This window comes from Callorhinus ursinus, unplaced genomic scaffold (genome assembly GCF_003265705.2).
Source record: "Callorhinus ursinus isolate GAN/ISIS: 27379988/994484 unplaced genomic scaffold, GSC_fseal_2.0 scaffold25, whole genome shotgun sequence".
Classification (NCBI taxonomy): Eukaryota; Metazoa; Chordata; class Mammalia; order Carnivora; family Otariidae; genus Callorhinus; species Callorhinus ursinus.
Window position 1 is genome coordinate 39659138 of NW_027397087.1, and position 26253 is coordinate 39685390.

Genomic DNA, 26253 nt, shown 5'->3' on the forward strand with positions numbered 1-26253 from the left:
TGGAAACTTATCTTTTGTATTTATCACTCTAACAGTAGGCTTTGTGACACTCTATCATGCACAACAAACTACAAAAAAACATTTCGTTCTGGTTCTGGTACCTTGCCTATGAGATTTGCCTTTCTGACGGTCCTGGGTTTTCCTACTGAAGACCTTGTAGGCCTCAGTCTTCTGATACTGCTCCAGTTCCTTCATGTAACGCTCCTTATCTCTGTCTGCTTCATCAAGGTAGCGCTAGGAAAGAAATGTGCAATTATTTTCAAGAAACAGATCTTTATTTGGGTAAACTATCAGTGAACTCCTTGAAGACAAGAGAGGACAATTAGAACATGGAAAGTATATAAGGGATAAGTTTTAAGGGAGAATAAAGAAATCATATGGATAGAATAAAATATAATCTCTCAATTATAAAAGAAATAGGTGACTGTGATTCTTTAGACTATTTATTGCCTTTTCTAACTTAATGAAGACAAGTTCTATTGAGATCATTCTCATAAAATATTCACAAGAAGATATTACAGTTAGTCCTCTAATCTACACATGGATACTAGAGTCCTCAAGAGGACTGAAGACCATATAGACACACTTAGTCTTCCCAGGAGAAAGGATGGAATATTACTTTGTTTCTCTATCTCCAACCCATTCGGAGAATGATCTCATACATCATTTGGCCTTTTAAGAGCCAGAAGAGTGGAGCACTAAAGCCGGGAGACACAAAGAACATAAAAAGGAATGACCTCATCCTATGGACCTAAAATGGACTCCTATGAAAGAGCCTATGTCTACATACTTTGTGTTATTAATTATTTAAACAAAGTCATTGATCTACCAGGATAATTTTGTTTAGTGCCTTGTCCTTTTCATTCATCAATTACATTTAAGGAATAAAGTATAAAAATAGTGCCTTTAAATGGACAAAAACTAGAGGCAGATATTATGTTAAAAACCTTGTCTTGCACAAGAGCCAGAGGAAGGCGACACCCCACCTGGCAAATCTGGGACAATTTAAGTACCCAAACACTGAAGTAGAGTAATAAAACTATAAACCATTGGGAAAAAATAAATTAATATGCTCATACCAACCATAAATAAGTCACAAACAAATACATAAACAGGGGTGGGGCGGGCAGGAAGAGGGCGCTTGCTTAGGTTAGAATGCTAAGCACCAACCAGTAAATATGGAGGGAGTGTTGGAGTTGGAAAATTACCATTCTGCAGCCCTCATGGTAAAGATTAGATCAAGCAAAGGTTATTAATGGATGCTAAATCTAGGGGGAAATCTGATAAGGAACAGACTATTTGCATGTTCTTAAAATGTCTCTCCACAGATTGCTTATTAATTGTAAGGGAGAATAAAAAAACTTTATCAAGTGAGCAAAATTAACATTACCAATGAGGAATAAAAGGACACTGTGTGCCTGTACATGTGATCCTCGGAGAAGGACATAACACCACGTATGCAGTATTCTAAGAATGCATAATCTCAATCTAATCACAAGGAAACATTAGAGAAGTACAAAATGAGGAATGTTCAGTTAGAAGTAAACAAAAAGGAGGTGGAGGAAGAGGGAGGAATTGCATTCTTAAAAAATATCAATGTCATAAAAGACAAAGAAAGGCTGTGGAAACAGTCCAGGTTAAAGGAATCCAGAGATCTGACTACTAACTGCTATTGTGTTAATATAAAATTGTAAAGGTGATAATGAAACTACGGTGTAAGAGAATATGCCTATTTTCAGGTAACACACATTAAGATATTTAGGGGTAAAGGGCTATGAGGTATATAATTTACCCTCAAACGATTCTGGAAAAAAGTGTGTGTGTGTATGTGTGAGAGAGTGCATGAGCATGAGTGTGCATGCATGTGTGTGTCAGTGGTAGAGAGCATGAGCATACATGCATGTCTGTGTCAGTGAGTGATAGAGAGTGTGTGGGTATGAGCATGAATGCACATACACATGAAGCTTGCCCAGGGGAGTCTGGGTGCACATACAAATGGAGAATTGGGGTAAGTGTGTTAACTACAGGCGAATGTGGGTAAAGGATATTGGGTGTTCTTTGTACTATTCTGTGTTTGTAACTCTTTGCACATTGAATTTTTTTCAAAATAAAAAGTTAGGGGCGCCTGGGTGGCTCAGTCGGTTGAGCGTCTGCCTTTGGCTCAGGGCATGATCTCGGGGTCCTGGGATTGAGCCCCGCGTCAGGCTCCCTGCTCAGCGGGGAGCCTGCTTCTCTAGCTCCCTCTGCCCCTCCCCCTGCTTGTGCACACTTGCTCTCTCTCTCTGTCGAATATATAAATGAAATCTTTAAAATAAATAAATTAAAAAAAAGTTAAAAACAAAAACACAAAAACCCTGCCCTACCTACCTAACAGCAGTTATCTCTGGAGAGGACTACTGTTACTTTTGCTTTTTTCTTTATGAACTTCTGTAACATCTAAAAAAATTTAGGGCGCCTGGGTGGCTCAGATGGTTAAGCATCTGCCTTCAGCTCAGGTCATGATCCCAGCGTCCTGGGATCGAGTCCCGCATCGGGCTCCCTGCTCCTTGGGAGCCTGCTTCTTCCTCTGCGTCTCTCTCTCTCTCTCATGAATAAATAAATAAAATCTTTAAAAAAAACCCATTTAAACAGTGAACATGTACTAATTTTGGGAAATTAAGAAATTAAAAAGAAAAGAGTAACCAACTGAGTATGTACAGCTCAGGATCCCTTTATACATTAGAGCTGAAACAAGGGACAATATGCATTGCTTTCTACTTGCTTGCTATCACAAAGAGCTTCAAGTTGCAACTTAATATAATCTCCTTGAAATATTCTGAATTCAGTTAATTCCCGAGAGTATTTTTCAATTTGGTTTTAGTCTGTTTGGAATCCTTTTTAAAGAGTATGAGACATAAAAGAAATACAGCTATCTTGTAGATGCTGCAAATGCTGGGAACTTTTAACCCCAAGCCACTCCCACAATCATTACAACCGCTCCACTTTTGTGGCATTTCAACCAATTTGTGGCTATCTTGTCCTTAATTCCTCTGAACTCTAACAAATGGATTGGTTTCAGTTTGGCAATAGTGTTAGTTTCTGTCTCAGAGAAGAAAGAATTCACATAGTAATTGCCTTGTTTTTCATAGTAGGCTAAATTTGCCAGAACTCTATAGTTCAAAAAATTTACAACAAAAATCTTATGTGAACAGCAGAATTTTATCAAATGACCTTTTCTCATTTAACTTAAAATCTAAAAAAAAAAGAAAAAAGAAAAGTCATAAGTTTTAGATTTTATTTATTTATTTTTTGACAGAGAAAGGGGCAGTGAGAGAGGGAACACAAGCAGGGTGAGTAGGAGAGGGAGAAGCAGGCTTAACGACTTGAGCCACCCAGGTGCCCTGACTTTTCATTTAACTCGGTGGAGTAAATTATGCTGATAGATTTCTTAATTTTGTAATATTGAATCACTTTTTACAAAATTCTTATGTGAAGTCTCAGTGCATAAATCAAATAAGAGCGGAGCTACTTTTGGTTAGTGGGTGTTTGGGGGTGGAGCTCCTAGAGTCCCTCCTGCTTGTACCCCTGCAGCAGACCCTGAACAGTATAAAAACCACTGTGCTAGAGGAAAGAGCTATGGTCAATCCTGCTATTCTGTTCTCCTAGGCCCTGTGACAAAACTGAAGAACCAGCCATCCATCCTCTTTGCTTTTCTGAAAGAAGCTGTCTTTGAGGTAAAATCAAAATCAAGAAAAGGTTCAGGAATAGGAACAATTACCTGTTTTTCCTCAGGAGGCAGTTTACTCCATTCATTGCCTAACATCCTTGTGATTTCTGGAAATGGGACTTCTGGTCTTTTAGCTCGAAGCTGTTCTCGACGTTCATTCATGAACCGAACATATCCTGTAAGGGGGGATTTGGGTGCGTTGCTGTCTCGAAGAGGTTTCTTCCTCTTTCTTCCTTTGGACCAACCTCCTCGCTTACTTCTTTGCTACAAGAAAAAATAAAAAACCAAATTACAAAATCTGCCCAAATAACACAACAATAAAACAAAGGAACAAAACAGGACATGAGTTGCATTTTCCTACTATTAAGGGGCTGGATATTCAAAGCTCTCTAGATCTGTCATAGGTACAAATGATGGCCATGCAGTCTTCAAGAAGGAACTCCAGATGGTTCACTTGCACACCCTTTTATGTACCACACTACAAACTGTTACATTAAGGGGCTAATCCTAACTGATGAGAATAAGGGGTACCGTGATCACATAAGCTTTGGCCTTCATATGCACTTAAGAAGTCCTGACTCCTGGGGTGCCTGGTGGCTCAGTTGTTAAGCGTCTGCCTTCGGCTCAGGTCATGATCCCGGGGTCCTGGGATCGAGCCCCGCATCGGGCTTCCCGCTTGGCGGGAAGCCTGCTTCTCCCTCTCCCATTCCCCCTGCTTGTGTTCCCTCTCTCGCTGTGTCTCTGTCAAATAAATAAATAAAATCTTAAAAAAAAAAAAAAAGGCCTGACTCCTGAGAGGAGAATATTCTAAATGAGAAATGTAAAGCAGATGCCATCACAGTAGATCAGAACAAGATGTCACAAGCACTGGGCAGACAAAGAGACAAGCTGTAGTACAGGGATTAAAAATCATTCGTGAAGGATGTTTTTCACTGATATCATTCAAAGACCAGTTCATTTCCCATAGCAGATAGCATAAAGATTTTTAAATTAATAGCTTAGTCTTAGAAATACTTCATCAAGTATAATATATCCAAAATGAATACTTAGTTCTTTTGGCTTGCTCCTCAAGATGTTTATTTCATGAAGTCAGAGGTCTTTATATGTTATTAGTTAAATCAAAAGATGAAATCACCTCAAAAAACTTTAAAGAAAGGTCTGAGGTACTACTAATGTTTTACCAGAGCCCTTTTAATGAGATGCAAACTATATCACATTTCTGCTTCATAATTGTACAAATACACATGGCTTATCAGTTAATAGTTTTATGGATATAAGAATTCTTATTTCAGGGAAGAGAAAGATAAGCAAAATGGGACAAAAACATCTAAATATTAATTACAGGACTGTACTCCTCGAAATATATATATAATGGTGCAATAATTCACCAATGGGCAAGTGGTATATTTGGTATCAGCTTTTTTTTTGTTTTTGTCTTATAAACTTAGTAACATTAAAGCTACTAAGGATTTTAAGATGTTTAAGAAGCTTCAAGCATTCATTATAATCTTTAAGGATGCCAACATGAAAAAAGCTCTTTTAGAACAAGAAAAAAGACAAAATTAGTGGTGCTACTCTTTTATGCCTAAAAAAAATGAGTGCCTTAAAACATGGACAATGGAATCAATCATTTGTGAGGAAGGCTGAAAGTCCAAAAAGGGCATGACTGACGGGGCCCCACTTGGAACCTCGTATGAGTTAGGAAAGACGCCCTCTAGGGGAAGGTGAACAGCCTGGTAAGTGGTGAGAATCCTTTCAGTACACATAGGATTCCACACTGCAGGGCTCGGTGTGCAATGTGTGGCCTTCAACAAGGGCATGGGGACTTCTCATTAATTACTTATTTAACTTATTCATTCATTCAACAAGCATTTGTTGAGCATCTAATATGATGTTAGGTGTAAATTTATTAAGTAGGGGGGAAAAGATTCTACTTGTCTCTGTCATTAAAACCATCAATGTGGTTCTAGGTGAAACCATAATTATCGTTCTTTGAAGAAAATTCTGCAGAATGTACAAAGGCCAGAGGATGAACACTTCTATCAATTCCCTTGCCAACTGCTTCTTCAGAAACTTCAGAGACTGGTAACAGGAAGAGATGCTTCAGCTTACCTCATCTTCATGCCTCTGTTCAGGGCCTTCTGTTGTATTTGAGGCCTCATTCTGAAGCAACTGACCCTGGGAGAGATCCTCCACAAATTCTGGATTGTTGGTGGATGATGTGGCTCCACCACTATATGGAACCTCTGGGTGGGTTAACCTTAAGAATAATAGGCAGATGTGCAATGGTTCAGTTATCAACGGCATCAAAAATTCCTATTTACCAAGGTTCAAGACAAATTTCCCTGCCAGCAGAAGCAGAAGCCGGCTTTAATTCCCCCACCTCATTTGGGTAAATGAAAACAATGTCTCCAGAACAGTTACAGAGCAGTAAAAAAATAGGTTCAGTGCTTGACTGAACTAGATGTCAAATAAGATAGGCTAAAAAGTATCTGCTAAATTTGAAGACCTGAAGGTTGCTGGCAATTTTAGGGACTATAGTTTTAGTGGAATTATGGGAATAAAAACCAGATTACAGTGGGCTGAGAAATGAATGAAAGCAGCTGCAGACTGGCCTGGAAATGAAAGAAATTATACTTTTCTGACCCTTTCTAGAAAATATAATAGATGTTTTTAAGCAGGAGTTTCCAACATTTTTGAGGTCGTTGAGGTCCTTTGAAAAAAGCTAAGAGAATCTATGAACTCAATGCCAATCATGTTCTCTGAAAAGAGATGCCATCAGAAACCCAGTTTGGTCTTGGTAGCTGTGTTTTCTAGATATTTCAATTGTGATGTCTTCGGCAACTTGTTCTCTCACTGTCACTCTCATTGCAATGGTGCCATCAATTTTTAAGTTACTAATTCTTGTACACTCTTATTTCAGTAAAATATGGGCACTAGGTTTGGGAAAGCGTACCAATCCTATGAATCCTGACTGAAATGAACAGGAACCAGAGGGGAGTGGTCAGAAGCATCAAATGCCTTGGAGATGGCAAGTTGGGTAAAGACTGAAGAGAAAAAAAAAAGGTTCTTTTGTTCCTATGAATGAACTGGCACGCTCTTAGTTAAAGTCAACAACCCTTCCATTTGTGCCGTGGACCCCACAGTGTCTAGCCTACTCAAAGACAATTCTGCCCTCTCTGGCATTATCAATTCTTCCCTGTCTACTGGATCAGCCTAATCAGCCTACAAATGTGGCATTTTTACTCTTATCTTAAAACAAAGCAAAATGAAACAAAAAGCACTCTCTTGATCCCATTTTATTTTTCTTCTTTCTTTTATAAAATTATTTATACAGGCAGTCCCCAATTTAAGATGGTTTGATTTATGATTTTTCAACTTTCCCACCTCACTTAGAGTGCCAGTTAAAGTGCTTACTTTGACCTATAAGATCCTCCACGATCTAGTCCCTTGATACTCAAAGTATGGGCCTCACATCAGCAGCATTGACATCGCCTGGGAACCTACTAGAGTGTAAAAGCTCTGGCCCTCACTCAGACTTTCTGACTTAAAAAGTGCTGATGTAGCCTTCTATTACCCTTCCCCTGGAATACTTTGCTCCAGACACACTGGCCTCCTGGCTATTTCTAAAAGGTAGAAACACTCTTAAGTCAGGGAGTTTTGCACTTACTCCTCCCTCTGCCTCGAATAATCTTCCCTAGAGAACTGTACTCTAGCTACCTTACTTCTTTCAGGTCTTTATTCAATCTACTTTTAAAGCCTTTCTGGGGCCAACGGTACCCCAAAGCCTTCTTATCCCTCTTCCCTGCTTTATTTGTTAATCCATAGTTCTTAACAACACAATATGTATTTTACTTATTTGCCCTGTTTATTGCCTGACGTCCCCAGGAGAATTTAAGCTCTATAGGGCTGGTATTTTTGTCTGCTTTGGTCATTGCGTAGTATTCAGTGCCTAGAACAGTGTCTGGCACATAGGAGACACTCAGAAAATTTTTCTTGAATGAATTGGATTTAGCAACAAGGCAGCTTTTAGAAAAGTCTTGGAGAGCAGTTTTATCTGAATAGTAAGGTCAAAAGGCAGATATTAATGAGGAAAGAAAGAAATGTGAAGGAAGGAAGCAGAATTACAAAGTGTAGTCTATTTTTAAAGAGCACTATAGAATGTTAAAATAATTCATCATAGAGAGTAGCTAGCACTTCAATCTATTAGTGAATATATTTTTTCCATGGCAAATTAACTTCTAAATAGAAAAGATAAGAATTCAAGTGGAACAGAGATTTTCAAGGGAAGAGGGACTACTGCTATTAGTCCTTTTTTATATTCCTTTACATATTTGTCCGAAAATACCAAAGAAAGGAGATTGGGGGAAAAAAAGGAACAGAAGTCAGTTAGAGCTTGCAGGCATCTTGAATAAAAGAGCCTTATTAAAAAATCTGATCTGGGGGCACCTGGTGGCTCAGTCGTTGAGCGTCTGCCTTCAGCTCAGGTCATGATCCCAGGGTCCTGGGATCGAGCCCCTCATCGGGCTCCCTGCTCAGCAGGAAGCCTGCTTCTCCCTCTCCCACTCCCCCTGCTTGTGTTCCCTCTCTCAATGTCTCTCTGTCAAATAAATAAATAAAATCTTAAAAAAAAAATCTGATCTAAAAAACCAATCTGACCTTTGGGGGAAAAATTATTTCAATATCTGTGGCAATTCAAACAGAAAATGAACTTGATTTTCAGAGCTGGCCCTGTGGTAGGTATTTACTTAATGGTGACTATGTAATTCTCTTAACTGTCAGGAACCGATGATGTTTCCTAGGTCCACATACTGCTGTTCCAGTTCACAGGAACCAGAGCACGGCAGATGACAGTTGAATGCAGATTACAAAGCAGCTTACAGTGGCTCTCACTCTCTTTGCAAAGCATAACAAACATACCTTCTATTTTTATGCTATAAAATGGTCTCTCTAGGACCTCACACATTCTGTTTTGAAGCCTAGGCAGAGAGGCGCAGTGTCCCAGAGCACCTGCTTACCCAGTTGTAGCCAGATCATTACTCTCCTTGGAGCCATCTTCATCTGCAAAAAGGGGTGGCAGGGTGGAGCTAGTCATCAAGGTTTCCATCTCTCTAAAAGGAAGAGAGAATAAGAAAGTAATGATAATGCTTTAATTACTTCCAGTTGAAGTTCCAGTAATTTAAGAGTCAGCCTTCCTTAAATGTACCACATCAGCAGCAGAACAGAAACTGACCTAAATATTTATTTTCTTGACTTGGACATGTCAATTTAAACTCTGGTTAATGGGTTCTTGACTTTGGTCTTACCGACCGACCAGACTAAAAACAGTTAGATTTTAATAAATGGGACACAGTTTGGAAATTCCTTTTTGTTCAATCAGAATATCTTCAAAAGCATTCTTCATTCTCTGTAAAAATTGTTAAGCAGAGTAACTCAGAAGCACTGTGACCCTGAACAAGTTATTCAATGTCTTTGAGATATAGTTTTACCAGCTTAGGCACAGACAAAATTGCTGACTTGACCCACAGGGTTATTGTGAGGATTAAGCTGAAAGAGCTTCATAAACAGAGAAAGGCTAAGATCCTAAGTGCTTTGAGGATTATTATATAAAGCAAGGTATTGTTATTACAGCATTACCAGGTCTCAGTCCCAGATGAATCATCCTTAGATTAAATGGTAACAAACTGAGCCCTCCAAAAGGAAATAATGTAGAGGAAGTGGAGGCTGGGAGGCAGACTGATGTGGTGCAGAGTTAGGCAACCACACTTCCAGGTCAGAAATATGCTCTGCATCCCCATGATGACCAACGGAAATAGCATGCACCTGGGTACAGGAAACTACTGAGCTCAAATGAAGGAAACCAAATAAATTACAAGAACTTGAGGTTATCAGATTGAAGGGCTAAAAGGACAGAGTGACAGAGAGTAATTTCATTTAGCATATCACTACAACGAAAGATTTTCCCTTTCAAGGCTTACCACTGAGGGCGTCACCCCATACAGCTAAAAGCTGCAGCCTCCCCTTCATCGTGAAAGTGATACTCACACAGAACGTTCAGTAGTGACCCCAAACTGTAGCCACTTAGGTGGAACGGCACACCAACCAAGACAGACTGCCTCAATCAAACAGGGAGAACTGAGAAGCACATTATGAGAATTCACTTCGGAGCTCCCTCAGCAGTTATTTCAGGGGCTGCTGCTAAGGGGACCGAGTGAAACCGCAATTAAGGGGAAGGCACAGCAGGCCAGGTGGAGCTAGGAGTCATCCCACGGAGGAGGAAACACCAAGAAGAGACGGATGACGCCGACACCAAATTCTAAATGCTCAGCAGAGTCCTATACTTCCGAAATGGTAACACTGACGGTTTACCTTTTTCTTATTCTTACTTATTTTCTTGTTTTTCCTTCTACATTTGTTAGTTAGTAGACCAAGGTTCCTACACAGCTTAATGTGGAAAAACGCATCTGTATGTCTCTTACCCATTGTGGTGGGTGGAGCATGGAAAGCAGAGAGGAACTTTAGACTCAATCAGGAGTTTATTCCACGTGTAGGGATGCTTGCTAACCCTTCCCAATTCCTTCAAACAGGGGGGTTTACGAGGGGCTCTAACAAATAACCACAAAATTCCATTCTAGATGTTTTCTAGAATAATCCTGATCTAAGTGTACTACGTTTTAATTTTTTTTTAAGATTTTTTTTATTATTTATTCATTTGAGACACAGAGATACAGAGAGAGAGAGAGCATGAGCAGGGGGAGAGGCAGAGGGAGAGGGAGAAGGAGGCTCCCTGCTCAACCAGGAGCCCGATGCGGGGCTCGATCCCAGGACCTGGGATCATGACCTGAGCTGAAGGCAGATGCTTAACCATCAGAGCCACCCAGGTGTCCCCGTTTTAATTTAATTTTAATTCATATTATGCACAGACCAGATTAGAGCCTGGGCTTTAAGAGCTGCTAACATCACCTTATCCTGATATTCATCTGATCAAAAAAACCATTAATCAATTAGATGCCATACAGCCTACCTGTAAACCACGAGCACACATTCAAATAGCCAGATAATCACCCCAAAACTTTATAAGGAAGGACTCAGTTAGCTGGCTTCTTTCTAAACGTCTCCCTAAATGCAAATGGCCTTTCAAGAACTTTGAGATTCAGCATCTGAAGCTCCTGGCATCCCTCAAAACTCAAAGGCAATATATTATCTGGCAGGGGGTGAATGAAGTGTCTTGTCATTCACTATGCCAACATGACCCTCTTAGGGTGCTGCCCAGTTATCTCCTTCAGTCATTGCTGAGATATTGGGAGGTAGCTGGACAACACAAACTTAGTAACGTATAAACAGATCACATAAACAAAGGAAGTTGAAAGAACACAAATTTCTTGCTTTTTTTTCTTTTCTTAAGTTGGTTTTACTCAACACATATGGCTTCAGATATATTTTCTCTAGTGTTACAGAGTAGTCAAGTCCCTAAGAAATGAGTAATAAAGTGGGTGGAAGGTTAAGGGGCCAAGATCAACAAAAGAAGGAAATGAGGAAAAAGTCCAGTGAAACCCAAAGGCTTCTAAACTCTTCCAATAAGTTGGAAAAGAAAATGATTCCCAAGAACATGACTGGGATCCTACAAGAATCTGCTTTCATATGGTCCGTGAGGGGGTGATTCAAACTGAATCACGGCTACCAAGCAGTCATACTGCCAAAAAGCCTTCCAGTGTAGCATCTGTGTCTGATAATGTCCCAGTACAGAGGTCACAATGAACTTTGAAATTCTATGTGAAGCACTTAAGAAATGTAATGAATGCTGTTCTGGAAGGGGAAAGAAGAGAAATATGCACAAAGACAAAGCAATATACAAATCTGGTTCTCCACCGCAGTTACATAAGTAAGCATATCAGGCAGACGTTTCCTTACAGAAGGGACCTCCCAGTGAAGGCTTCTACTTGGAGGCCTCAAAAAATGGTATTACCTTGGGGCTTACACTTTGCACGAGGGTCTAGACTGTAGCTGTGAAAATCCAAAAATACCCTCCAACACTAGCCACTACTGAAAGAAAAAATGATGTATAAAACATGGTGCCAATTTAAGATATTTTAATGACAGTTATATTAAGCACATTAGATATTTATTGGCCAATCAACACATTTTCTCCCTGTAATAAATATGGGGAGCCAAATCATATTCAGAACATTGCTTTGGTCAATACAGGTGGAGTTTAAGAAATGTTCCTCAACTAAGATTTTCCTAGTAACCCTTCCCAACAAAAGGGATGATCTCAACAATGAGACTACATTATTCCACATGTGTTGGACAGTGCTGGAAGCCTAATTTGTACTTAGGTTTTCTGGGGTTGGCTCTTTTCAAGTGCCTTTTCCTTCCTTTCATATGTTAATCCCACTTCATTAAGTTCTTTCATGGAGAGGCACCATATTCCCTCCCCATCACACACCTCAGAGTTGAAAGAAGGGATTCTGCCCTCTTTTTCCACACTAAAAGCCTAATGTTAAACTCCCAGTTCTTTTAAAAATCATGTCGTTTGTCCAACCAACCTCAAATTCAAGTATTTCTGACCACTATTCCCTATCATTTTGGCTCTCTCAATTACTTCTACTACAACTGACCTCTAATCACACCAACTTCTATTCACTGACCTTGATTTTCCCTTCTCTGTCCAGCTTAGATTCCGCAGCCACATTTCAAATATTCTTTTGTCAACACTCTCAAATCTTTTGCCTTGCTACTCCTTCTACACCTCAGATGAAGATCAATTCTGAGTTTTAGCTCAAGATGGTGTTGGAGAAAAATCACAAAACAAAGGGTGCTCCTATAAATTTATCCAACCACAACTAGGACCTCAATGTTCTCAGCAATCATTCTACATTTTTTTAGGATCTTCCCCAACTGCCATATCAGTTCTGTCAAACTTTTCCAACCAATTCAAACCTAAGTCACCCAAACCCTCCCACTCACCCTCCTCTCTTCACATTCCCTATCCCTACTCACATCAAAGGCCACCCTAAGTTGCTTTATTTTTTTAAACATATAATTCACATACCATAAAACTCACCCTTTAAGTATACAATTCAGTGACTTTTATATATTTACGAGGCTATACCATACAACCAACACCACAACTGATTTTAGAACATTTTCATCATCCCACAAAGAAACTTGGTACCCATTAGCAGTTACTCCTCATTCTCCCCTTCTCCAAGGCCTGGGTAACCACTAATCTCCTTTCTGTCTTTATGGCTATACCTCTTCTGATCATCTCATATAAATGGAATCATACACTACATGGCCCTTTGTGTCTGGCTTCTTTCGTTTGGCATAAAGTTCTTCCAGCTTCATCACACTATATGCATCAGCATTTCGTTCCCCCCCTTTTTCTTTTTTAAGATTTTATTTATTTATTTGACAGAGAGAGACACCGTGAGAGAGGGAACACAAGCAGGGGAAGTGGGAGAGGGAGAAGCAGGCTTCCCGCCCAGCAGGGAGCCCGATGCGGGGCTTGATTCCAGGACCCTGGGATCGTGACCTGAGCTGAAGGCAGATGCTTAATGACTGAGCCACCCAGGCACCCCTCATTCCTTTTTATGGCTAAATAATATTCCATTGTAGGGCTACATCACATTTTGCTTATCCATTTATCAGCTGATAGACCTAGGTTGGTTCTACTTTTTGGTTACTGTGAATAATGCTGTTTATGAACATTTGTGAACAAGTTTTCTTGTGGACATGTTTTCAATTCTCCTGAGCATATACCTAGGAATGGAATTGCTGGGTCATATGGTAACTCCATATTTAACATTTTGAGGAGCTGCCAAAGTGTCTTCCAAAGTATCTGCACCATTTTACATTCCTCCTAACATTTCGAGAGGAGTAACTCTCCTAATATATGAGAGTTCCAAATTCTCCATATCCTTACTACACTTTTAGGAATGCTAGAGAAATATCAATTCTAGCCCTTGTAGCTTTCCACATGGACTAAGGGAAACATATAACTCTAGCTCTCTCCAAACATCCTGTCTCACCTAAAGGGAGAAAAAACCTGAGAAGCACTGGAGGTTATAGTCCAGGGGCACAGGCTCACCAAAAGACTGAAACCTAATTATAAGACTATAGAATGCTTCTCCCTCTACTCTTATCACTACATTACTGAAGGCCTATGTACCACAGTTCCTTTTATCTAGTATATCATGTATGCTTTTCAACAAAAAATTACAAGGCATGCTAGAAGACAAAAAACACAGTTTGAAGAGACTGAACAAGTAATATATGCATGAATACTGAAGTCTTCAGACCAGAATATTTTAAAATTATATGTTAAGGACTTTAATGGAAAAAGTAGACAACATGCAGGAAGAGACAGATAATATAAAATATAAACAGAGAGATGGACATTCTAAGAATAAATCAAAAAGAAATGCTGGAGATAAAAATAACATAAATGAATATTTTTGATGGATTTATTAGACTGAACATAGCTGAGGACAGACTCTCTGAGCTTGATAAAATAAGAGAAATTTCTAAAACGGAAAAGCAAAGAGAAAACAGACTGGAATAAAAAAAAGGGACAGATTATCCAAGAACTGTGGAATAACTACAAAACGTATAACATACATGTAATGGGAATAGCAGAAAAGAGAAAAGAACAAAAGCAATATTTGAAGCAACAGTGACCGAGAATTCCTCCAAATTAATGTCACAGAGGCTCAGAGAATATGAAAGAGGAATAATATAAACAAACAAAAAACTATAGTAAAAAAAATCATATTCAAACTTCAGGAAATCAAAGATAAAAAAATTTTGAAAGAAGCCAGACCAGAGGGGAGCCTGGAAAAAGGGTGGAGTAAGAGGACCTTAAGCTCACCCTGTCCCGTGGATACAACCAGATAACACTGGAGTCAGTGTAAATAACCCAGCAACCACCGCCCCCCCAGGTGGGCAGAACAGACTCCACAACTGAAGGTGGGAAGAGGCTATACTGAAGAGGGCGGGGAGGGCGGAGATGTGGTGGGGAGCCAAACTGCTGCTGTAGGCTGCTGGGCTGGCCAGGGGAAGGAAGCTGCAGGCTGGGAGAGGAAAAGAAACAAACTATCACTGGGAAGCCTGCATGAGGAAGAGGAATTCCTGTAACATTTGGCTTTCAAAGTGAGAGGGCCAAATTTCCTGAGTTCTTACAACCAGTGGGACTTACAGCATGGAATTAATTAAATAATTAATATTATGTTATATTAGTCACCATACAGTACATCATTAGTTTTTGATGTAGTGTTCCATGATTCATTGTTTGAAAGCACGGAATTTAGAAAATCAATGGGCTTGGTTCTGGGACAGCCCGGAGGGCAATAGGAAGCAGAGTCCCTGTCCTTAAAGAGACAGGAAGACAAACAGCCAGCGGAAATACAGCACAGAAGCAGCAGTTTAAAAAATGCTTGGGGCATATGAGAGGGAGAGTAATTGACTCATTCCTGAGTGTGTCCTAGAGGGCCAGGGATCACCAAGGAGCTTCTCCAGGAACAAAGGAGCTGACGGCAGCCGCACTCACTATTTGCTACCTAAGTTGTTTACACCAAACCCCATCTCCTTGTGCTTTGGTGGATCCACCCTTTCCAGTCAAGTTTGCCTCAGTCCCAGCACTGCCAAGTCCCCTCCCCGAGAGGACTGTGCCAACATTGCATCTCCCAACCCACCTCCCAATCCATGTGTTTTGCAGGGCCTCAGTCCTGGTGGTGGTGGAGGGCCTTGCAAGTCCTAGGTGCACCTTGTTAAAATTGCGTACCCCACCTGTGGACTGAACACTGGGCAAAACACGCAAAGAGAGCTTCTCTAGACAACTAGACTGAAGGAAAAAGTGGCCAGGACACAATAGTGGGATGCATGCAACACACACAGGAGACACCCCTTGAAGTACCAGGTTCTGGTAAACAGAGGATACTGCACTGCACGGCACTACAGGCCCTCTTCTTCATAAGGCCATTACTTTCAAGAGCAGGAGACATAGCTGATTTTCCTATCACACAGAAACAGACACAGAACATTAGACAAAATGAGAGGAATATGTCCCAAACGAAAGAAGAGGACAAAACCACAGCAAGAGACCTAAGCTAAATGGATATAAGTAATATGCCTGATAGAGAATTTAAAGTAATGATCATAAAGATACTCGCTGTACTTGAGAAAAGAGTGGAGAACATCAGGGAGACCCTTAACAAAGAGATAAAAAAGAATCAGAGATGAAAAGCACAATAAATGAAATTAAAAATACACCAGATGGAATAAATTGCAGGCTAGAAAAGGCAGAGGAATGAACTAATGATCTGGAAGACAGAGTAATGGAAATTCATCAAGTTGAGCAGATAAGAGAAAAAAATACACAAATGAGAACAGACTTAGGGAACTCAGTGACTGCATCAAGTGTAACAACATTTGCATTATAGGGATCCCAAGAGAAGAAGAGAGATACAAGGGGACAGAAAACTTATTTGAAGAAATAATACCTGAAAACTTCCCTAATCTGGGGAAGTAAAGAGATATCTAGATCCAGGAGGCAGAGAAATTCCCCCCAGCAAAATCAACCCAAGGAGGTTTACACCAAGGCATACAGTAATTAAAATGTAAAAAAGTAATGATGAAAATTGAAAATTTATTAAAAGCAGCAAGAGAAAAGAAGACAGTTATATACAAGGGAAACCCCATAAGGCTCTAAGTGGATTTTTCAGCAGAAACTTTGTAGGCCAGAAGAAAGTGGCATGATACATTCAAAATATTGAAAGGAAAAAATCTGCAGCCAAGAATACACTATCCAGCAAGGCTATCATTGAGACTAGAAGGAGAGATAAAGACTTTCTCAAACAAAAGCTAAAGGAGTTCATGACCACTAAATCAGCCCTACAAGAAATGTTAAAGGGGAATCTTTGAGTGGAAAGGAAAGGCTATAAGTAAGAATAAGAAAGGTAGGAAATACAAAGGTAGTAAAAATAAGTATATCTGTAAAAATCATTCAAAAGATTCATAAAACGAATGTAAAATATGATATCATATAACTAACATGGGGGAGGGAAAAGAGAAAAGACTGGTTTCACACTTAGGCAACCATCAACTTAATATAGACTGCTATATGCAGAAGATGTTATATAAAAACTTAATGGTAATGACAAATCAAAAACCAAACACAGATACACAAAGAAGAAAGAGAAAGGAACCTAAGTGTATCATTAAAGAAAGCCAGCCAACTGTGAAAGAGAGCAAGAGAAGGATCAGAGAAGAACTATAAAAACAATCACAAAACAAGTACCAAAATGGCAATAAATACAGATCTATCAATAATTACTATGAGTGTAAATGGATTAACTCCTCCAATCAAAACACACAGGATGATGGAACGGATAAAAAACAAGACCCACCTGCACACTGCCTACAAGGGACTCGTTTCAGACCTAAAGACACATACACATTGAAAAGGAGGGGACAGAGGAACATTTATCATGCAAATGGATGTCAAAAGAAAGCTGGGGTAGCAATACTGATAAGGGACAAAACAGACTTTAAAACAAAGACTGTAATAAGAGACAAAGAAGGACATACATATAATTATTAAGGGGACAGTCCAACAAGAAGGTATAACAATTGTAATTCTTATGCACCCAACATGAGAGTACCCAAGTACATAAAACAGTTAATAACAAACATAAAGGAACCAATCAATAGTAATATAATAAGGGTAGGGGACATCAACACCCCACTTACATCAATGGACAGATCATCCAAAGAGAAAATCAACAAGGAAACAGTGGCTTTGAATGGCACACTAGACCAGATGGATATAACACATATATTCAAACATTCCATGTGAAAACAGCAGAATAAAAATTCTTCTGAAGTACACATGGAATATTCTCCAGAACAGATCACATATTAAGTCACAAAACAAATCTCAACAAATTCAAAAATATCCAAGTCATACCATGCATCTTTTCTGACCACAATGCTATGAAACTAGAAATCAACCATAAGAAAAAATCTAGAAGAGCACAAATGGAGGCTAACTAACATGCTACTAAATCATGAATGGGTCAACTAAGAATCAAAGAAGAAATAAAAAATTACATGGAGAGAAATGAAAATGAAAACAGGATGCTCCAAAATCTTTGGAATGTAGGAAAAGCAGTTCTAAGAAGGAAGTTTATAGCAATACAAGCCTATCCCAAGAAGAAAGAAAAATCTCAAATAAACAACTTAACCTTATACCTAAAGGATCTACAGAAAGAACAACAAACAAAACCTAAAACCAGAAGGAAGGAAATAATAAAGATTAGAGCAGAAATAAATGATATAGAAACCAAAAAGACAATAGAACATATCACTGAAACCAGAAGCTGGTTCTTTTTGAAAAGATCAACAAAATTGATAAACCTCTGCCAGCCTCAAAAAAAGAGAGCACTCAAATAAACAAAATCACAAATGAAAAAGGAGAAATAATAACCAATAACATAGAAATATAAATGATTGTAAGAGAATATTATGACAAATTATATGCCAATAAATTACACAAACTTAAAAGAAATGGATAAATTCCTAGAAACATATAACCTACCAAAACTGAAGCAGAAATAGAAAATTTAAACAGACTGATTACCAGGAATGAAATTGAATCAATAATAAAAAAACCTCCCAACAAACAAAAGTCCAGGACCAGACAGTTTCATAGGGGATGAAACATTTAAAGAAAAGTTAATACCTACTCTTCTCAAACTTTTCCAAAAAACAGAAGAGGAAGGAAAACTTCCAAATTCATTCTGTGAGGTGAGCATTACCCTGATACCAAAATCAGATAAAGACACCACAAAAAAGGAAAACTAGAGGCCAGTATCTCTGATAAACACAGATGCAGAAATCCTGAACAAAATACTAGCAAACTGAATCCAACAATATGTTAAATCATTCACCACCGGGGCACCTGGGTGGCTCAGTCGTTAAGCATCTGCCTTCAGCTCAGGTCATGATCCTGTGGTCCTGGGATTGAGCCCCGCATCGGGCTCCCTGCTCAGTAGGAAGCCTGTTTCTCCCTCTCCCACTCCCCCTGCTTGTGTTCCCTCTCTTGCTGTCTCTGTCAAATAAATAAATAAAATCTTAAAAAAAAAAAATCATTCACCACAATCAAGTGGAATTTATTCCCAGGATGTAAGAGTGGTTCAATTTTCACAAATCAATCAATGTGATACATTGCATCAATAAGAGAAAGAATAGGGGCGCTTGGCCTGGCTCAGTTGGTAGAGCATGTGACTCTTGATCTCGGGATTGTGAGTTCGAGCCCCACATTGGATGTAGAGATTACTTAAAAATAAAATCTTAAGGAAAAATAAGAGAAAGGATAAAAAACATGATCATTTCAATAGATGCAGAAAAAGCATTTGATAAAGTACAATATCCACTTATGATACAAACTCTCAACATAGCAGGTTTACAGGGAATATACCTCAATGTAATAAAGGCCTTATATGAAAAATCCACACTTAACATCTTACTCAATTGGGAAAAACAGAGCTTTCAACACTTTTATTCAACACTGTGCTGGAAGTCTTGGCCACAGCAATCAGACTAGAGAAAGAAATAAAAGTCATCCAAATTGGTGAGGAAGAAGTAAAACATTTACAATTTGCAGATGATATAATAATATATATATAGAAAATGCTAAAGACTCCAACAACAACAAAAATACTAGAACTGACAAATGAATTCAATGAAGTCACAGGATACAAAATCAATATATGGAACTCTGTTGCATTTCTATACACTAATAATGAAGCAGCAGAAGAGAAATCAAGAAAAACAATCCCATTTACAACTGTACCCAAAATAATAAGATACATAGGAATAAACTTAACCAAAGAGATGAAAGGCCTATACTCTGAAAAGTATAAAACAGTGATGAAAGAAATTGAAGTTGATACAAAGAAATGGAAAGACATTCCATGCTCATGGATTGGAAGAACAAATATTGTTAAAATGTCTATACTACCCAAAGCAATCTACACATACAATGCAATCCCTATCAAAATACCACCAGCATTCTTCACAGAACTAGAACAAACAATGCTAAAATTTGTATAGAATCACAAAAGACCCCAAATAGCCAAAGCAATCTTAAAAAACAAAAACAAAACTGGAGGTATCACAATTCCAGACTTCAAGTTATATTACAAAGCTATTGTAATCAAAACAGTATGGTACTGGCACAAAAACAGACACATGGATCAATGGAACAGAATAGAAAGCCCAGAAATAAACCCACAATTATATGGTCAATTAATCTTCTACAAAGAGGCAAGAATATGCAATGGGAAAAAGACAGTGTTTTCAACAAATGGTCTTGGGAAAACTGGACAACTACATGCAAAGAAATGAAAATGGACCACTTTCTTACACCACACACAAAAATAAATTCCAAAATGGGTTAAGGACCTAAATATGTGACCTGAAAGCATAAAAATCCTAGAAGAGAAAACAACAGGCAGTAATTTTTCTGACATTGGTCACAGTAACATCCTTCTAGATATGTCTCCTGAAGCAAGGGAAACAAAAGCAAAAATAAACTATTGGGACTACATCAAAATAAAAAGCTTCTGCACAGTGAAGAAAACAATCAACAAAACTAAAAGACAACTTATTCAATAGAAGATATTTGCAAATGACATATCTGACAAAGGGTTAGTATCCAAAATATATAAAGATCTAATACAACTCAACACCAAAAGCCCCAAATAATCTAATTAAAACATGAGCAGAAGACATGAACAGACCTTTCTCCAAAGACATCCAGATGGCCAACAGACATATAAAAATTTGCTCAACATCATCATAAGTGAAATGTAAATCAAAACCACAATGAGATATCACCTGACATCTATCAGAATGGCTAAAATACAAAACTCAAGAAACAAGTGTTGGTGAGGATGTGGAGAAAAAGAACACTTGTGCACTGTTGGTGGGAATGCAAACTGAGCAGCCACCGTGGAAAACAATATGGACTTTCCTCTAAACGTTAAAAATAGAACTACCCTGTGATCCAATAATCACACTACTGAGTATTAACCCAAAGAATGTGAAAACAGTAATTTGAAGGGATATATGCACCCCTATGTTTACTGCAGCATTATTGACAATAGCCAAACTATGAGAGTAGCCTAGTATCCATCAATAGGTGAATGGATAAAGAAAATGTGGTATATATATACAATGGAGTATTATTCAGGTATAAAAAGAATGAAATCTTGCCATGTGCAACAACATGGATGGAACAGGACAGTATAATGCTAAGCAAAATAAGCCAGTCAGAGAAAGACAAATATATGATTTCATTCATGTGGAATTTAAGAAACAAAGCAAAGAAGCAAAGGAAAGGAAAGAAAGAGAGAGAGAGAGGCAAACCAAGAGACAGACTCTTAACAATAGAGAACAAACTGATGGTTTGTTTGAGGGGACGTGGTGGGGGGATGGATGAAATAGTTGAAGGGGATTAGGAGTGCACTTGTCTTGATGAGCACTGAGTAATGTATGGAAGGCTGGGTCACTACATTGTACACCTGAAACTAATATAGCACTAGAGAAAGAATGAAATTGAATCAATAATAAAAAACAATGGTCTTGGGAACATGTATGTTAAAATAAACACTGGAATTAAGATAAAATTGATCCATTCACATCTCCTGAGGGGGGAGAGGGGTAAGAAAGAAGCCAGCCCCCTAAAAATATCTAACCTACGGGATCAAAGATGAGAATTATATACAATCTCTCCTTAGAAAGTATGTAATCAAGAGAGGGGAATGAAATATTTGAAGTGTTGAGAGAAAAAAAACCCAACAGCCTAGATTTCTGTACCCTGTGATATCATCTTACAAAAGTGAAGGAGAAATAAAGACTTTCACAGACAAAGAAAAATTGAAGGCATTTGTTTCCAGTAGACCTGCCTTGAAAGCAGTACTTGAAAGTGAAACAAACAAACAAAGTTCTTCAGAAAGAAGGAAAAAACAATACCGGTCAGAAATTTGGACCCACATAAGGAAAGGAAGACCTCTGGAGAATGAATAATTGAGGGCAAAATAAAAATGTTTATTTTTCTTATTCTTAATTGATCTAACAGATAACAGCTTGTTTAAAGTAATAATACCAACAGTGTATTTGATTATGCATGCTTACACCCACATATACACACACACACATACACTCTTATGTGAAATAAATGACAGTAATGATACAAGAGATAGGAGAGAAGAATTAGGAGTATTTTGCTATTATATGGTACTTGAACTACCCATGAATGTAGCAGTGTTATTTGAAAGTGGACTTGGGAGTAGTTTTAAATGCATATTGCAACTCTAGGGCAACAACTTAAAAAAGTAAAAATAGAAAGAGAACTGATATGGTAAGAAGAGAGAGAAAATGGAATCATATAAAATGCTCATTTAAAACCACCAAAGGCAGAAAAAGTGTAGAAGACAAAAAAAAAAAAAGGAACAAAGAACAATGGCAACAAATAGAAACCAGTAACAAAGATGATAAATATTAATCCAACTATATCAATTATCACCTTACATGTAAATGTTCTAAATACACCAATTAAAAGACAGAGATGGTCAGAATGAAAGAGTGATGAAACACAAGTTTCAACTATATGTTGTCTATAAAGAACCCACTTTAAATATAAAGACACATATACATTAAAAGTGAAGGAATGGGAAATGATACTACATCAATTAAAAGAAAGCAAGAGTAGCTATATTAATTTCAGACAGAGCAGACTTCAGAGCAAAGAAAGTCATCAGGAATAAAGAGGGGCATTACATAATGCCAGGGGGCAATACTCAAGGAAGACATAATAATTTTTAATGTTTATATGTCTAACTACAGAGGGTCAAACATGTGAAGCAAAAACTGATTGAAGTGTAAGGAGAAACAGATGAATCCACAATTATAGTTGGAGACTTTAAAACCCCTCTAACAGAAATAGACATTTCAAGAAGATAGAAAATCAGTAAGGTCATAGTTGAACTCAACAGTACCACCAATCAACTGGATATAATTGATATCTGTAGGACTACTTCATCTAACAATGGTAGATTACACATTTTTCTCAACATGGCACATTCACCAAGATAGACCAAATTCTGGGCCATAAAACATACCTTAAATTTAAAAGACTAAAAATCATATAATGTCTACTTTCAGACCACAATGAAATAAACCCAGAAATTAGTAACAGAAAGAAGGCTGGAAAATCCTAAAATACTTGGAAATTAAACAACACACTTATAAGTAACACATGAGTCAAAGAAGAAACAAAGAGAAATTTAAAAATATTTTGAATTAAAAGAAAATGAAAATAGAACTTGTGAAAATTTGTGGGATGCAGCAAAAGCAGTGCTTAGAAGTAAATTTACAGCACTGAATGCATATACTAGAAAAGAAGAAAGATCTAAAATCAATAATCTAAGCTTCCACTTTAGGAGACTGGAAAAAGAAGAGCATATTAATTCCAAAGTAAGCAGGAGATAAGATATAATAAAAATTAGAGCAGAAATCAGTAAAATTGAAAATGGGAAATCAATCAAGAAAATCTACAAAACCAAAAGGTGGTTCTTTGAAAAGATCAATAACATTGTTAAGCCTCTGGCCAGGCTAAGAATAAAAAAGACACAAATTACCAATGTCAGAAATGAAAAAGGGACACTACTACAGATCTCATGGGCATTAGAAGGATAATAAAGGAATATGATGGACAACTTTATGCCCACAATTTGATAACCAAGATGAAATGGACCAATTCTTTGAAAGATACAATCTGCTCAAACTCACAAAGTAAGAAATAGATTATCTGAAGAGGTCTATATCTAATAAGTAAATTGAATCAGTAATTAATAACCTTCCAAACCAGAAAGCACCAGACCCAGATGGGTTTACTGGTGAATTCTACCAAACATTTAAGGAAGAAACTATACTAATCCCCTACAATCTCTTTCAGAGAACAGAAGCAGAGGGAATACTTCCTAATTCATTCTGTGAGGCCAGCATTATCCTAATAACCAAAGACATCAAACACGAAAAAATATAGACCAATATTTCTCATGAACATAGAGGTAAAAATCCTCAACAGAATATTAGCAAATTGAAGCAAACTACATATGAAAAGAATTATATACCATGACCAAGTGAGATTTATCCCGGGTATGTAATGCTGGTTCAACATTCAAAAATTAATGCAGTCCATCACATCCAAAGGATAAAGAAGAACCACCACATGATCAGATACAGAAAAAGCATTTGATAAAATCCAACACCCATTCATGCTAAAAATTCTCAGCAAACTAAGAATAGAAGAGAACTTCTGCAACTTGATAAAGAACATCTACAAGAAACCTAGAGCTAACATCATATTCATGATGAGAAACTTGAAGCTTCTCCTCTAAGATCAGGGACAAGGCAAAGATGTCCATCCCCCACCCCAAAAGCTTTCCAACATCATAGTGGAAGTCTTAGCTAATGTAATAAGACATGAAAAGGAAATAAAAGGTATACAGATTGGGAAGGAAGAAATAACTCTGTTCACAGATGACATGGCTGTCTATGTAGAAAATCTGAACAAACTGAAAAAAACCCCTGAAACTAATAAGCAGGTATAGCAAGGTTGCAGGATACAAGGTTAATATATAAAAGTTAACTACTTCTGGGGTGCCTGGGTGGTTCAACTGGTTAAGCGTCTGACTCTTGGTTTTGGCTCAGGTCATGATCTTAGTGTTGTGAGATCGAGCCCCATGTTGGATCCATGCTTAGCTTGGAGTCTGCTCTCTCCCTCTCTTTCTGCCTCTCCCCCAGCTCATGCATGTTCTCTCTCTCTCAATAAATAAATAAAATATTTTTTAAAAAGTTAACTGCAGGGCACCTGGGTGGTTCAGATGGTTAAGCATCTGCCTTTGGACCAGGTCATTATCTCCAGGTCCTGGGATTGAGTCCCACATCGGGCTCCTGGCTCAGTGGGGAGTCTGCTTCTCCCTCTCCCTCTTCCCCTGCTCATGCTCTCTCTCTGTATCTCTCTGTCTCAAATGAATAAATAAAATCTTGAAAAAAGTTAACTGCTTTGCTATATACCAGCAATGAACAAGTGGGATTTCAAATTAAAAACACATTACCATTTATATTAGCATCCCCCAAAATGAAATACTTAGGTATGAATCTAACAAAATATCTGTAAGTCCTATATGAGAAAAACTATAAAACCCTGATGAAAGAAATCAAAGAAGTAATAAATAAGTGGAGAAATATTCTAAGTTAATGAACAGGAAGACTCAATATTGTCAAGATGCCAGTTCTTCCCAGCTTGATCTATGGATTCAACTCAATTCCAATAAAAATCCCAGCAAGTTATTTCATGGATATAAAAAAGCTGATTCTAAAGTTTATATGGAGAGGCAAAAGACCCAGAATAGCCAACTCAATACTGAAGGAGAACAAAGTTGTGAGACCAACATTACCTAACTTAAAGATTTTCTATTAAGTTACAATAATCAAGATAACGTGGTACTGGTAAAAGATCACTGGAATAGAAAGAATAGAGAACCCAGAAATAAACCCGTATAAATACATTCAACCCATTTCTGACAAAGGAGCAAAGGCAATACAATGAAGCAAAGACTGTCTCTTAACAAATGGTGCTGGAAAAACCAGACATGCCAAAAAAAAAAAGAAAGAAAGAAAAAAAAAAGAATCTAAGACACAGACCTTATACCCTTCATGAAAATTAACTGAAAATGGATCAGAGGGGCGCCTGGGTGGCTCAGCTGGTTAAACGTCTGCTTTCAGCTCAGGTCATGATCCCAGGGTCCTGGGCTCTCTGCTCAGTGGAGAGCCTGCTTCTCCCTCTCCCTCTGCCTGCCACTCCCCCTGCTTGTGCTCTCTCTCTCTCTCTGTCAAATAAATAAATACAATCTTTTTAAAAAATGGATCAGAGACCTAAATGTAAAGTGCAGAACTACAAAATTCGTATAGGATAACATAGGAGAAAATCCAGATGACCTTGGGTATGACAGAATAACAAAGGCACGATCCATGAAAGAAAGAACTGATAAACTGGACTTCATTATAATGAAAAACTGTTCTTCTGAAAAAGACAACGTCAAGAGAATGAGGAGACAAGCAGACAAGCCACAGATTTTGAGGAAGTATTTGCAGAAGCTGCATCTGACAAAAAATGTTATCAAAAATGTACAAAGAACTCTTCAATCTTAACAGTAAGAAATAAAGAACTCATTTAAAAAATGGGCAAAAGACTTGAACAGACTCCTCACCATAGAAGATATACAGATGGCAAGTATCCATATGAAAAGATGTTCAATATCACATGTCATCAAGGAATTGAAAATTAAAACAACAATGAGGGGCGCCTGGGTGGCTCAGTTGTTAAGCGTCTGCCTTCGGCTCAGGTCATGATCCCAGGGTCCTAGGATAGAGCCCCGCATTGGGGTCCCTGCTCAGCAGGAAGCCTGCTTCTCCCT

General features: G+C 38.1%; 1 protein-coding gene across 6 annotated transcripts in view; it reads right to left on the reverse strand.

The window, feature by feature from the left end:
• Positions 1 to 26253, reverse strand: part of HMG20A (high mobility group 20A) — a 77638-nt gene that overhangs the window by 15396 nt on the left and 35989 nt on the right. For all 6 annotated transcript variants that reach the window (XM_073877426.1, XM_025884010.2, XM_025884007.2 and 3 more), the window contains 4 exons: positions 8725 to 8817; positions 5819 to 5966; positions 3758 to 3970; positions 102 to 234 (listed from right to left, as the gene is read on the reverse strand). In XM_073877426.1, coding sequence (XP_073733527.1) covers positions 102 to 234; positions 3758 to 3970; positions 5819 to 5966; positions 8725 to 8813 — 583 coding nt within the window. In that variant the 5' untranslated portion in view covers positions 8814 to 8817. The remainder of the gene's footprint in view (positions 1 to 101; positions 235 to 3757; positions 3971 to 5818; positions 5967 to 8724; positions 8818 to 26253) is intronic.